The sequence below is a fragment of the Centrocercus urophasianus genome, unplaced genomic scaffold (genome assembly GCF_019232065.1).
Source record: "Centrocercus urophasianus isolate 14NV4802_14NV808 unplaced genomic scaffold, USGS_Curo_1.0 seq_20, whole genome shotgun sequence".
Classification (NCBI taxonomy): domain Eukaryota; kingdom Metazoa; phylum Chordata; class Aves; order Galliformes; family Phasianidae; genus Centrocercus; species Centrocercus urophasianus.
Window position 1 is genome coordinate 168,919 of NW_024884756.1, and position 13,189 is coordinate 182,107.

General features: G+C 48.7%; 1 protein-coding gene across 1 annotated transcript; it reads right to left on the reverse strand.

The window, feature by feature from the left end:
- Positions 1–1,574: 1,574 nt before the first annotated feature.
- On the reverse strand, positions 1,575–13,176 carry KMO (kynurenine 3-monooxygenase). The gene is made up of 15 exons (XM_042822183.1): positions 13,020–13,176; positions 9,954–10,023; positions 8,403–8,500; positions 7,054–7,143; positions 6,455–6,503; positions 5,626–5,713; positions 4,813–4,978; positions 4,312–4,383; positions 3,728–3,849; positions 2,684–2,831; positions 2,362–2,419; positions 2,200–2,282; positions 2,018–2,119; positions 1,881–1,940; positions 1,575–1,793 (listed from the first exon to the last, which is right to left on the reverse strand). The coding sequence occupies exons 1-15, from the start codon at positions 13,071–13,073 to the stop codon at positions 1,620–1,622; spliced, it is 1,434 nt and encodes a 477-aa protein (XP_042678117.1). The 5' UTR covers positions 13,074–13,176; the 3' UTR covers positions 1,575–1,619.
- Between the last annotated feature and the right edge of the window lie 13 nt (positions 13,177–13,189).

Consider the following 13,189-nt stretch of genomic DNA (forward strand, 5'->3'; position numbering starts at 1 on the left):
TGGCTGTGCTTTGGCAGCCATACATGAAACGTTAAACAAGAGTGGCTGTACAGTGTCTGATGATAGATTAGTTTGAGCCACTTAGCCATTCTCCACCAATGACTGAGGGCCTGGGGCAGAGGAAGAGCAGAAGCACCTCTGATACTTCCCACAGTGTTCTCCCAGCCTGCAGCTGTTTTTGATTCGAGGACTCTGACCTAGTGCAGCTCTCATGCACCTCGCATCTGGCTGCCCAATGACACCAGGGCTCAGGGTCTCTTAGGCAGTGCTTGTTGCCAAGGACCCAGACAGAGACTGTTCTTAACTTGGACACGGTGAGAGAATCTCCCCCATCAGTGGCTACAGGTATTATTTCTGGTGTAAGCTGTGCAATACAAACACAAATTTGTACATGCTTTGCAGGTTGATTAGGGAAACTGAACGAAGGATGCAAGCATAGAGATCCAAATTGTTTCAAAAAGAAGCATGACCAGTAATTGAGTTAGACAGAAGCAAGTGCTAGGACATGCACAAAAGAAGGAAATGGGTGAGGAAATATGTGAGAGGATCTTTCAAGGCCCCCTGTCTTGCTTTAGCCCAAAGGCTTGGTGGCAGTGTCTGTGGAGACCTGCCTGCAGCAGTATTTCTCAGGCAGCTGTGAAATTCCCCTAAACTTCAGGCAGTGGCCCAGAACATCTTCTCTTAAAGCTGTCATCAAGAATTAATAAATTCTATTTTCCTTCACTTGGGGAAAGGAAGCAAATTGATTTTCAACTAAAAACCATCCCAATACTGTTTTAAAATCACAAATAGCTCACATTCCCAAGTTCACCCGACCTACAGCATGTGTAAGCAGAGCACACGCTTGGAGCACACTACCCAGCACATGCACATGAGCCAGCATATGCCCACACCTACAAGCTGACACACAAGTGGCCTGGGGACCTCTCCTTGTGAGGGGCACCAGAGGTAAGGAAGCCAGGGTGCAGGTGCTTACTTGCACAGCACTCAGGCAGCAAGGGAGTTAAAATAAATGTGCCTTGGTGGAAAAGCAAAAACAACAACAAACAGTGGGGGAGGGGATATAAGTTTCACATACAATTTTCAAACAGAAATTGTAGGAAAAGAAATGTATTTTTTCAAAGTTTGTGATATCTTTTGATTTATTTATGCAGAAATATCAACATTGAGTCAAGGATATGTTTCTTCAACAGATACATGTTACTAAGCTGCTTCATAAGGAGAAATTGAAGAGGAGAAACTAGAAAAGTTCCAAAGGCATATGAGGAGGATAAAAGTAGGGAGGCGCTGGATTCTGATACAAGCAGAAGTTAGCCATACTGGCAAAGTCCCATGGTGGACTGAGAAGCCCCAAGTGATCCCAACTGTCTTTCTGGCTAGAGGCTGCACATTCTTCCCATTACTGCACACAAACCCCGTGCCCAGCCCATGACATGCAGCATCACTCAAGGCACAAAGCAGTTTAAATTAGGCAGAGATGCATATGGAACCCCCTGTGCCCCAGTAAATTTCTCTCCCCTGGGGGGCAGGGGACAGAAGGGACCACATCCCAACAAAGAAAAAAGTCACCAAACTGAGCCAACAGCCTTCGCTTTTATTGCCCCCAGAACCTTCTGTTATCACTTGGGTGCCACTTGGGTGCTGAAAGGAAAATTTCCAATATTCCTGATGTAATGGCACCAGCCCCACAAGTTTGGTATGAAGAAGTACCAGCCCCGTGTCAGTCTCTTTATGAGCAGGTAGGTGCCACCCAGCCCTGCTGCCCCCACGATGAAGAGCCCTCGATTAATTATCTGCGAGTGCAAAGATATTGTCAGCATTGTCAGGAGCTTGCAGCACAAAGCAGTGCTGTTGTGAAGGATGCAGGGCTCTCAGCTTACCTTTTCCTGCCATTTCCAGCGCTGAAGTGCCTCGTGGTAGCGAATTCTGCTGAATGTCACCTGTCAAGATTGCATGAGCAGGTAGGGGAGCAGCTCATGGTAGGCTAGAACCATGAGGAACAAAGCTCTAGCCTTACCATTGTGTACAGTGGGATGATGGTAGAAGGCATGAGGGTGTGGAGGAGGTTGTTGATGTGTTTCCGGAAAATGAACCATGTCGAATTGACGTGCTCTCGCATCTGCAACACAGAGATTATCACCTGCCAGAAGGAGAAAGGATGCTGCTGCACAGACAGTCCCTCATCTGCCAGTCACTCACCTCTACATAGTTGTACATGGCTAAATCTGAGATGGCATGGTCATCGGGCACCCTCAGTCTGGAGAATTCAGGGAGGCAGGCAACTGGAGAAAGAAAGCAGCCGTTGTCAGGCAGCTCCCCAGCAGGGCCTTCTGCTTCTGAGGGCTGGGCCATGCCACTCACCCAGGTCATTGTGGAACTGGTCCATTAATTCATCAAAGACCAGGCAATCCTCGAAGCCCTGGGAGGAATACTGGAGGTTAAATAAGCAGCAGCAGTCACACATTCACAAGAAACGCCCTCAGGGATGCTGAGCTAATGTAGCTGTTAGCAGCCCTGGCATTCCATATTCCATGGAGCGCATCTTCAGAGCCTCCAGGCCCCGCTGCAGGGATCTTGCAGGGCAACACTAGGAAGTGGCATTTCCAACAGCATGGGGCTCCAACTGGGCTGCTCATCCCCAAGAAGTGGGGACTGAATGACGCAGGGCAAGCTGTGAACTTACTGCGTTCATGCCCTGTCCGTAGAAAGGCACAACAGCATGAGCGGCATCTCCCATCAGCAAACAGCGGGAAGAGAGGTGATAGGAGGAGCACTTCACAGATACCATGGCCTGGGCTGGCAGCAAAAAGTAGTCATGCTTCAGCTCTCGCCTTCGGGCAAAAGAAGAGATACTTCACTTGATGGGACCACAAGAGACAGGGAGAGCAAACCATACCACATCCAAGCTTAGGAAGCCGGGGCCGTAGGCATTGTTTGCTACAGGATGCAAAACTGCTCCTGTTTACTAGGATATTTGTGCTGGAAAAACATGAAAGAGCAAATACCTTTTTCATTAACTTCCCACTATACTTCAAGCAAGCATGCCATAGGTACATGGAGTGAACACAGATAGCTTCTCTTCCTACAAATGTAGCACAGCATGTTGAGATTAGCTTTGCTCGGTGCCCTATTGATAGTGTTCACCCTTCACCATGGGCAGGGTTGCCAACCACTAAATCAGGCAGCAGATCAGGTTGTCCATGGCTCCACCAAGCCTGGCCTTGAACACCTCTAGGAATGGAACATTGCTGGGACAGAGCACAATTCGCACCTCAGCTCTAGTAGATCCACTTTCCTCACCCTGCCCTAAGACCAAAATCATGCCTTACGACCCCCTAATCCATCTCCTGACCTCAACAAAAATCCTCAACAGCAATATAAAGGCAGTGGGAGGTGATCTATGTTTTGCTCCCCACAGTGACAGGACCTGGGTTGTGCCTCCAAGATACAGAATAGTACTGGAGTGCAACTTATTCACAGACCACTGCAGGATGGGTTGTATTTTGCTGCCAAGTCTGTTACCTCACTGAAGAAGCAATGCAAATCCTGGTCTCTTTGGTTCTCCTCTTCTACAGGCCATAAAGAGCCCCCTAGCAGTGTACACAGGCAGCTAGCTTGCCAGCCTAAGGAGAGTGTGGGTCACAGGAAGACCTTGTGGGGAACCAGCATGTTCCTCAGCATGGTGTCACCATAATGAGGAGCAAGAAGGGGCAGTGGGGACACTCACTCTCCGATGAGGGGGATGGAGTCCGGGAAGTAGGTCTGGAAAAAATCCAGTACTTGCTCACCAGTCATTAGCTTCTCAAATTCCTCAAAGGGCATGAAGAGAGTGCAGGTGAAAGACTTGTCCTGTTAGCCAGGGAGAAAGTTTAGAAAGAAGTCCAGAAGTCAAGAAAAGCACTTTACATGTGGATCAGCATCTTAATGCCCAGCCTGCTGGCCATCTGGCCATTGCAGTGACACTGTGTGCAGTGTGCTCTAGCATCCAGCCACCCCACGTCCCATGGGATGTTGTAGCACAGAGCAGGAAAGGATGGCAAACAGACCTTGGTACTCCTGTGTCTGGTTTGTACTTCCAGCCCCAAGTTTCCTGGGGTCTTGGGTGGGTGAGGTGAGAGAGAAGTAGCCTGGTCACTTGCTCAGGGCTAGCTAGGATTGCTACCATGTGCCCCTAGGCTGTGGGAACTCCTTGCTCAGGCTGCAGGTCTCTCTGGGCTCCTCTTGAAGCCCAACTACGAAGTTGCCATCACAGCCAGCTCATCTCCACAAGCTCCCTCCCAGCCCCAAGGAACCATGACTGTGGAATATCACCATATTGGGCAGCGCAATCATCATGAAGGTGTTTCTTGGCCAGATATGGAGGTAGTTTGGTTCCATGGCGAACTGAAAGAGAAAGAAAATCATCTTGGATCTCAAGTTCCCTCCACATTGGCAGGTCAATTGCTGTCCCACTTATCAGAAGACTTCAGGGCCCCAAGTACTACACTGAGAAACAGAGCAAGGGCAAGAGCAGGGCAGATGGGAAAAATCTGCTGGTTTGTGATTGCTGTTGTCCACATAGACGTGTTCCCATAACCTCCAGGACCTCTCAGAGCTAAAATGAACACCACTACTCCAGAGCAGCCTCTTGGGATTTCACAGCCTGGCCCCACTACTGAAAGAGAAACTCCAAAAACAGTCTCTCCTAGAAAAGTTTTCATCCCTTGGGAGAATGGGATGAGAAGCAAGTTCCTCAGAGATATTGTAAGAGGTGACAGGGCATCACACTCAAGGACATGACTCCTTGAGCAGACCCAGGTCAGGCCCACTTACGTCTCCATCCTTGGGAGGTATGGTCAGCTCCATGTAGCCATGAGGGATGTACTCATGGCTGTAGTTGAAGCGTGTTTGCCTCATGAACTGCTTTCTGACTGTCGAGAAGGCTCCATCGCATCCCACAATGAGATCGTAGGTGACTTCCAGGGGTGGCTGGCCAGACCTGGAATGGGAAAGTGCCTTGGAACAGCCCTGCCATAAATCCCAGGCCAGTTTGGCATCCCAGGACCTGCCTTTTGCAATTTGCTGCCAAAATGCCTTGGCCACTGGCACTCTTATGAATTTTCTAGGATATGGAGAGAATGGCTTTCACTGAAAGCTCAGCATCCAAGTAATTATTCTGCAGACTGCCAAATGCATAATTCTGACAGATCTATACAAGACACTCAGAAGGAACAATTGGTGTTACGATGCTCTTGTGTAGAGCCTCCATCTCCAAGTAGATGGAGTAGCATGGCCAGAACTCAACACAATTGCAAACCAAGGTCCATGCCTGCTCTTTCTAGTGAGCAATCTGATCCTGAAAGCCAGCACTTCAAAGGCTGGCATGTTTACTTCCTGCACAGGTCAGTGGGCATGTGGCTCACCTATTGGCAGCCTGCTGGGCTTAGTGAGTTATTTCAGCTTTTTCAGCCTCCCCATGAATCCCGCTTTGACACCTCTGCTTTGCAAAGGTCATGTCAAGTTTTGTCTACCCCACAATAACACTCCAGTTTTGAATTGAGATTGCTCAATTGTTTGAGGTTTTATGAATTATTAAGCAGAAATAACAAAACACAGCACTTCATACCAGGCTTGTACAGAGGTTACCTTTTAATGATTAATGTCCCCAACTCTGCATTGCACTCTATTAGCTTGTGTCCGAAGTACAGTTTAGTGTTGGAGTACTTCTCAGCAGCTGTGAAAAGACAAACTACAAGTAGAGGCTTGTGCTGACAAAGAATCCCTGAATTACTGGGACTTTTGCCATCACCACATCAAACTGTTGTGCTGAGCAGTGGCAGGCAAGTAAGAGCACAGTAAGACAATGTTTAGTTAAGTCTGGTTAACTTGGGGTTATCTGCACCCACAGAGAAGCCTCAGGGTCAATATCTGAAAATACTTTTGCTGCAGACAGGAGGAGAAAGGGAAGCACCAGCCACAGCTACAGCAACACTAGCCAGCACAGGTATGCAATAAGAACATGGCCATGGAGATGGACTTCGTACGTTTTTTTAAACAGAAAGGACAGCAGGAAGAATGCAGGATTTGTTGTTTCTGCCCATATCACTCCTCTGCAGAGTGGGTAACTAACAACAGAACAAACAAAAGACCTTCACCTCTGTGACCTGGAACAGATCTGCCTTGTTTCTGTTCATTTCTCAACTACTGTTTGCACTTCTGTGGATGCTGGGAGATTATGTGCACTGGAGACTCAGATAGACAGGACAAGCATAGGATTTCACTAACTGTGCTACTGCTGCTTTCTTCTTAATAACACAGCTGGTTTGCATGTGCACTTTCTGAGAGCCAGCTTGTGTAGAACTCCCAGACAGAGAGAGCCTGGGACTCAGAGGCACTCAGTTGAAGCCTACCACTTATATGTCAAACCACACATTCTTAGTAAACAGGGTATTTAAGTGTTTGCAAACATGCTTACCTGTTAACAGCTCTCTGTTTAAGTTTGCTCTGTCCACAGAGAGAATGTACTGAAAAAAAAACACAAAAAAATGGAGATCAGAAAGAATTTCTGAAGGCCACTTTGCACAGCAAGGGGAATGCAGCACCTCCTCAGAACATCCCATTAACAGCTACAGTGAAAACAAGTGGCAGCTTGCAATTCCCTGCCTGCTCACAGCGTCATTGAAAAGCACGTGTGCAGAGTGCGTAACCAAAGGAGGAAACCTAAATGAGACTGGCAAAGCAGCACTGAGGTGATGACTGTATTCGAGACCAGCTTGTAGAGAGGAAGGAGAACCAAGATCCCCGTTTGCCAGTAAATGACAGATCTCTACAGCATGATTTGGATGAATGGACAGCCACATCAGCCTAAGTGTGGCAGATTTGATGATGCATAAAGTAAATTCTGTTCATAGGGCAGGGAGAGGGGAAATCCTGAGATGAGGTTAACCTCATTTCTTCCTAGTATGCTGCTGTGTCCACCTTGGAAGATGCACCTGTCCATCACAGAGTACCGAAACGCTCAAAGATCTCTTGTGCTATATGAAGAACCACAAAAACAGCAGCGCAGACCAGTACCTGGTTCTTCTTGCCATAAGGGATAGAGTACTTCTTCCCCAGTGGTGTGTGTATTCTCCGTGCGTGCATGGGGATGCCTTTGGATACAATCTGGAATAGAAGGGAGGAAAATCTAGTTTTCCCACTGAAGCTGAGCTGCCAAGTACAAGACAAAACCCACCAAATGGCACCCTCCAAACACCGTGCTCTGAGCAGGGTGGGACAATCTCTGCTGTGCTCTGCCTCTGGCTTTGTGCAGCCAGCCACATACGTGGAGAGAAGTTTGCAGGGCTATGGACCCCACCAAGTCATGACATTTTACTGAAGGCAAGTGCTGCAGAATGGATGAAGGAGGAATAGCATCAAATGACACTTGGGTGCTGGGATATGAGTTGATGACACTATGTTGGCATGCTGGAGGGGAAAGCATCCCCTTCATCACATCCTTCTGGCATTCTTCTGGGAGGCTGCCTAATTCTGCCCCCTTTACCCTCACCCTGCAGGAGGGAGGAGAGGTAGAAACTAGAGGAGTTCCCTTCGAAGGGTAGCCCTTCTGCTACACACAGAACCTGGATGCCTGGAGCAGCTGGCACTCTGGCATGGGGAGCAGAAGAGAGGCTGTCCATCACCAGCTGAAGTTAACAGCATCTCAAGCACAGAGATCTCATTTCTATGATGAAAAATTGAGTGTGAGCCAGCAGTGCATGCTTGCAGCTCAGAAGGCCAATGGTATTCTGGGTTCCATCAGAAGAGGGATGGCCAGCAGGGAGGTGATTGTCCCCCCTCTATTCTGTCCTTGTGGGGCCCCAGCTGGAGTACCACATCCAAATCTGGGGACCCCAGCACAAGAAAGATGTGGAACTTTCAGAGAGGGTCCACAGGAGGATCACAAAGGTGATCCAAGGGCGGAGGCCCCTCTCCTAGGAAGTCAGGCTGAGGGAGCTGGGCTTGTTCAGCCTGGAGAAGAAAAGGCCGTGGGCAGACCTGACTGTGGCCTTCCAGTATTTCATGGGAGATTAGAAACATGAGAGAAATCAAGTTTATGCACGGGTAGGTAGTGATAGGACCAGGGGAATGGCTTTAAACTAAAGGAGGGGAGATTTGGATTACATGTCAGGGGGAAGTTTGTTACTGAGAGAGAGCTGAGGTGCAGGAAAGCTGCCCAGAGAGGCTGTGGGTGCTCCATCCCTGGAGGTGTTCGAAACAAGGTTGGATGGGACCCTGGGCAATCTGGTCTAGTACTTGATCTAGCAGCTGGCAACCCTGCCTGTGGCAGGAGGGGTGGAACCTGAAGTCCCTTGGGGTCCCTTCCAACCCAAGTCATTCTGTGATTTTATGATTTTATGATTCTACAGAAGCAGTGAGCGTACCTGCTCTTCCAATCCCACAGCCTGCAGGGCCTGGCGTCCTCTGTGTGACAGGGCCAAGTTAATACTTCTGCCACGGGCAAAGCTGGACACCCGGATATCTGTGAGGAGAGAGATGTTAGTTGCACAGATGCCTCCAGCATGGGCTGAACTGGCCAAGAATCGGTAGGTGGAAGTGGCGAGTCTCTGCCATCCAACATCCCCCAGCTGAAACAAGCTTGGCAGTATTCTGCTGAGAAACTTGGTTCTGAGATGTTCCTGCCGCATATGGGATGCTGCTTTCTGTGACATCCACCTAGATTTTGCTCAGATTCCCCTGGCCACCCAGCCAGCATGTGTTGCAGGGCCTTGTCCCAGTCCCAAGACACATGCAATGCAATGCTCAGCAATATGCACAGGCCCCAAGACCGAGCAGACGGGTAAGGTTCACCCGCCTCGAAGGCAGGTAGGAACACCCATAGTGCTCTCTGGCAATGGGAATTACTTCGTGTTTCAGTAGCAGCAGAAGAGGATAGAGGTGTAGTGCTGCTTCCAGTATTCCTAGAGCAGTGAGGGTTATCCCTGTAGCAACAGCTGAATGCAGCTTTCTTCAGTTTGTTTAACCACAGGCTTTCTGAACCCATGAAACTTCTGGCACATACAGCATCTGGCAAAGAGCTGGAAGAACCATTTGTTCTTTTGTTCTGAACCTGCAGCCTGCTAGTTTCACTTGAGGCTGGCTGATGCTTCTGCCAGAGGAAGCTGCAAGCAGCTGCTTGTTGCACAGGCCTGCACCATGCTATGCTGTAGGCACACTTGTTCTGGTCATACGAGTGGGACGTTTCGGATCATGTCCACACAGTGCTGCAGAAGTTGGAAGCTTGCTGCTTATTATTCCTCCAGCACCTCCAAATCCTGTTTGCCAGGTCGTCCTTTTGCTACAGCCGGATCTCAGAGCAGGAAAAGTGCTGTTCAGTGTTTCTCCCGTAACTGTGTCTCCTCGACCACCTTCAGCATCCATCCTTGCAAACAAGGACAACCCTCTTGCTGACCGGGGATTCAATACAGCCACTGACAAGACAACCCTTCTGGCTGCAGACACTGCCACGGTCACCTCCCACCCTTCCTCAGCACAATCCATGCTAGCTGTGATCAGGTCAATGCTTTAAGCCCAAACAGCAATGCTGCAGGATTAACAGCATTTTTTTCCCGAGAAGTCTTGGCTCAATGCCACCGAGCCATTATTTTTAATGCAGAAACTAAGTTTTGAAAGATGACAATTTGAATCAGTCTTTCAATCTTCAAGACAAGGACATAAAAAAGGGCATAATTTTAGTAGCTCAGGAGTGAGTTCTTTCCACACAAGGCAATGCATTTCAAATAAGCTTTTTCCCCCAAAACCACAGGAGCTAAAGAGTGCAGGAATGAAAAGAGCATTCTGAATGGGACATCTTCAGATTCTGCACTCTGCAGTTTCAGTGAGGTCATGCAGCTCCTCTTTTGCTTCTTCAAGAACTGTTACTAGCAAAAGGACACAAATTATTAATCAAGCTGTAATGTTCATGCTGCTCTTACCTTCTCTGGCTTCATAAACATCAACATGGAAACCTCGTTTAGCAAAGAAACATGCATTTAATGCACCCACCTAAAAGACAAGATGGAAATGACACATGAAGTTTTAGAGCACTACCAAAATGCTTCTCCTTCCCATTAGAAAATCACAGCTGAGAGAACAGCAGGGTGATCCTTTGACCAAGAGCTTCGGAGGACTTCTTCCTGGAGAGAGAAACTTTGCAGAGCCTCCAAAATCATCACCACAGAAGTTACTCACCACATCTCATTATATAGAAATACCAGGTACAGGACTTGTTTACACTCATCAGTAACTGAGCAGAGCTAACCCCTTCAACCAGAGCAGCAGAAGCTGCTACAGGCACGCCCCTTGCTTCTCCCAGACTATAGATGTGGCTCTAGGGAACATGGTTTAGTGATGGGACTCAATAGGTAGGGATGGCAGCTGAACTTGATTACAGAATCACAAAATCACAGAATTGAAGGGGTTGGAAGGGACCTCCAGAGCTCATCGAGTCCAACCCCCCTGCAAAAGCAGGTTCCCTACAGCAGGTTGCACAGGTAGGCATCCAGGCAGGTCTTGAACATCTCCAGAGAAGGAGACTCCACCAACTCCCTGGGCAGCCTGTTCCAGTGCTCCGTCACTTCATCTAAAGAAGTTCTTAGGCACATTTGTGCGGAACTTCCTATGCTGCAGCTTATGTCGGTTTCCCCTTTTCTGTCTCCACTCACTACTGAAAAGAGTCCGGCCTCGCCATTCTGCCCCCCACACCTTAGATACTTATAGACCTGGATCAGGTCCCCTCTCAGTTGTCTTTTCTCAAGGCTGAACAGACCCAGTTCACTCAGCCTTTCCTCATAGGAAATATGCTCCAGGCCCCTCACCATCTTTGTGGCCCTCCGCTGGACTCTTTCCAAGAGATCCCTGTCTGTTTTGTACTGGGGAGCCCAGAACTGGACGCAGTGCTCCAGATGAGGCCTCACCAGGGCAGAATAGAGGGGGAGGATCACCTCCCTCGACCTGCTGGCCACGCTCTTTTTAATGCACCCCAGATTGCCATTGGCCCTCTTGGCCACAAGGGCACACTGCTGGCTCATGGCAACCTGTCATCCACCAGGACACCCAGGTCCCTCTCTGCAGAGCTCCTCTCCAGCAGCTCATCCCCCAGCCTGTACTGCTGCATGCAATTATTCCTCTCCAGATGCAAGACTCTACACGTGCTTTTGTTAAACCTCATCCGGTTTCTTGCTGCCCAGCTCTCCAGCCTGTCCAGCTCTCGCTGAATGGCAGCACGGCCTTCAGGCATGTCAGCCAATCCTCCCAACTTCGTATCATCAGCAAACTTGCTGAGGGTGGCCACCACCCCCTCATCAAGGTCATTGATGAAGATGTTGAACAAGACCAGACCCAGCACCGACCCCTGAGGAACACCGCTGGTTACAGGCCTCCAGCCAGACTCTGCACAGCCAAAGACGACCCTCTGTGCTCTGCCAGTCAGCCAGTTCTCAACCCACCTCACTGTCCACTCATCTATCCCACACTTCCTCAGCTTTGTTATAAGGATGTGGTGGGGGACAGCATCAAAAGCCTTGCTGAAATCAAGGTAGGCATCCACTGCTCTCCCCCCATCCACCCAGCCAGAGATAACATCATAGAAGGCTACCAGGTTGGTCAAGCACGACCTCCCCTTGGTGAACCTATGCTGACTATTCCTGATAACCTCCTTTTCTTCGAGTTGTCTGGAGATGACATCCAGCACAAGCTGTTCCATCACCTTTCCAGGGACAGAGGTGAGGCTGACTGGCCTATAATTGCCTGGATCTTCCTTCTTGCCCTTTTTGAAGACCGAAGAGACATTGGCTATCCTCCAGTCTTCAGGCACCTCCCCCGTCCTCCAAGACCTCTCAGAGATGACCGAAAATGGTCTTGAAGGTCTTTTCCAACCTCAGTGGTTCAGCAATTCTGCATTTATCTTCCTCAGTGAAATTCAGACTGCTGCAGCATTCCTCAGGAAAAAGTGGGGGAGGGAGGAGGAAGCTGCACCTGTGTAGAAGTAAGATGCTACCTTAAGAAGGACAGCACATACCCCAGTTCTCACTTAAATGTGTACCTTCTTTTGTTTTAAATTTCTATCATTAACTGCTGTCAAAATTAGCAGAACCACACACTCTTAGTCTTCCTCTTTTTCCAGCAGCCAGGGGAGTAAGAAGTTAACAGCCAAAATGTTAGGTGGGAGTTTCAAGAGTTGTCATTTAAAGACAGACAGCCCTGCAGGCAGCAATGGAAGAAAAGTTCTCCCAAATGAACATGGAAAAAGGAAGGCATTTTCTCTTATGTTAACATTTACTAAGTCTCAGTCCTCATAAGGTATTTCAACAGTAGTGATTTGATTAAAGCCAGAAACAGCTAAAGCAATGAAAGATCCAGTGGCTGGTCTTGCCTAAAGTGCCCTGAGAGGACAGAATCCAGCTTGAGTGTTTTTCCCCTCAAAAACTTCCACTCATTCACAGGAAAGAAAAGAGAAGTATCCAGAAGTGCACTGCTTTTCTGTCATGGCACACATGCAGTGCCTGAACAAGGGGTGTATTTTGTGGACCTTTAGGTATCTGCAGTACCTCAGCAGCAAAGCTTGCCCTCAGAGAAGACCCCTTCTCTTGGTACAAAGTCCCAGCTGTGCAAACAAGACCTGCTGCCTCTTACAATGAGAGCACAACAGATTATAACATCTGCCATCTGGTAGAAGAATAATTTTAAGAAAAATAGAGTTAAAAGGAGCATTGAACTCAGAAGAGAAGGCACTATTTTGTTAATCTGCAGACCAAATCATTTAATGAGCTACAAACAAGCAAGCATTGTACAAAGGGAAAGGCAGTGCAGGCAAGCGATTGGGCTGCATTTTTCCTTGCCCACAGCTAAGAAGCAAGACCTGGCTATGTCTGCAGTGCCCAAAGAATCCTTCTTGCAGTAGAGCTGCCTTTCCAGAGACCTTCACATTCAGGCTCAACTTTGCTGAGCAATCACTCCCTCACTTCCCAGCAATCAAACAGTAGACAAGCTGCATTTCCTACCAGGCCCCCTCCAACAATGGCAACTTTTTTCCCCTGGACGTTGCTGGACTCCATCACTGTGACAGCAGGCTGTGAGCAGCAGGCAGGCTGGTGTTCTTTCACTGTCACCAGGCTGTGCTCACCACAAGGAGGGAGCAGGATGTGGGTGGCTGAGTCAGGCTTGGGCTTTT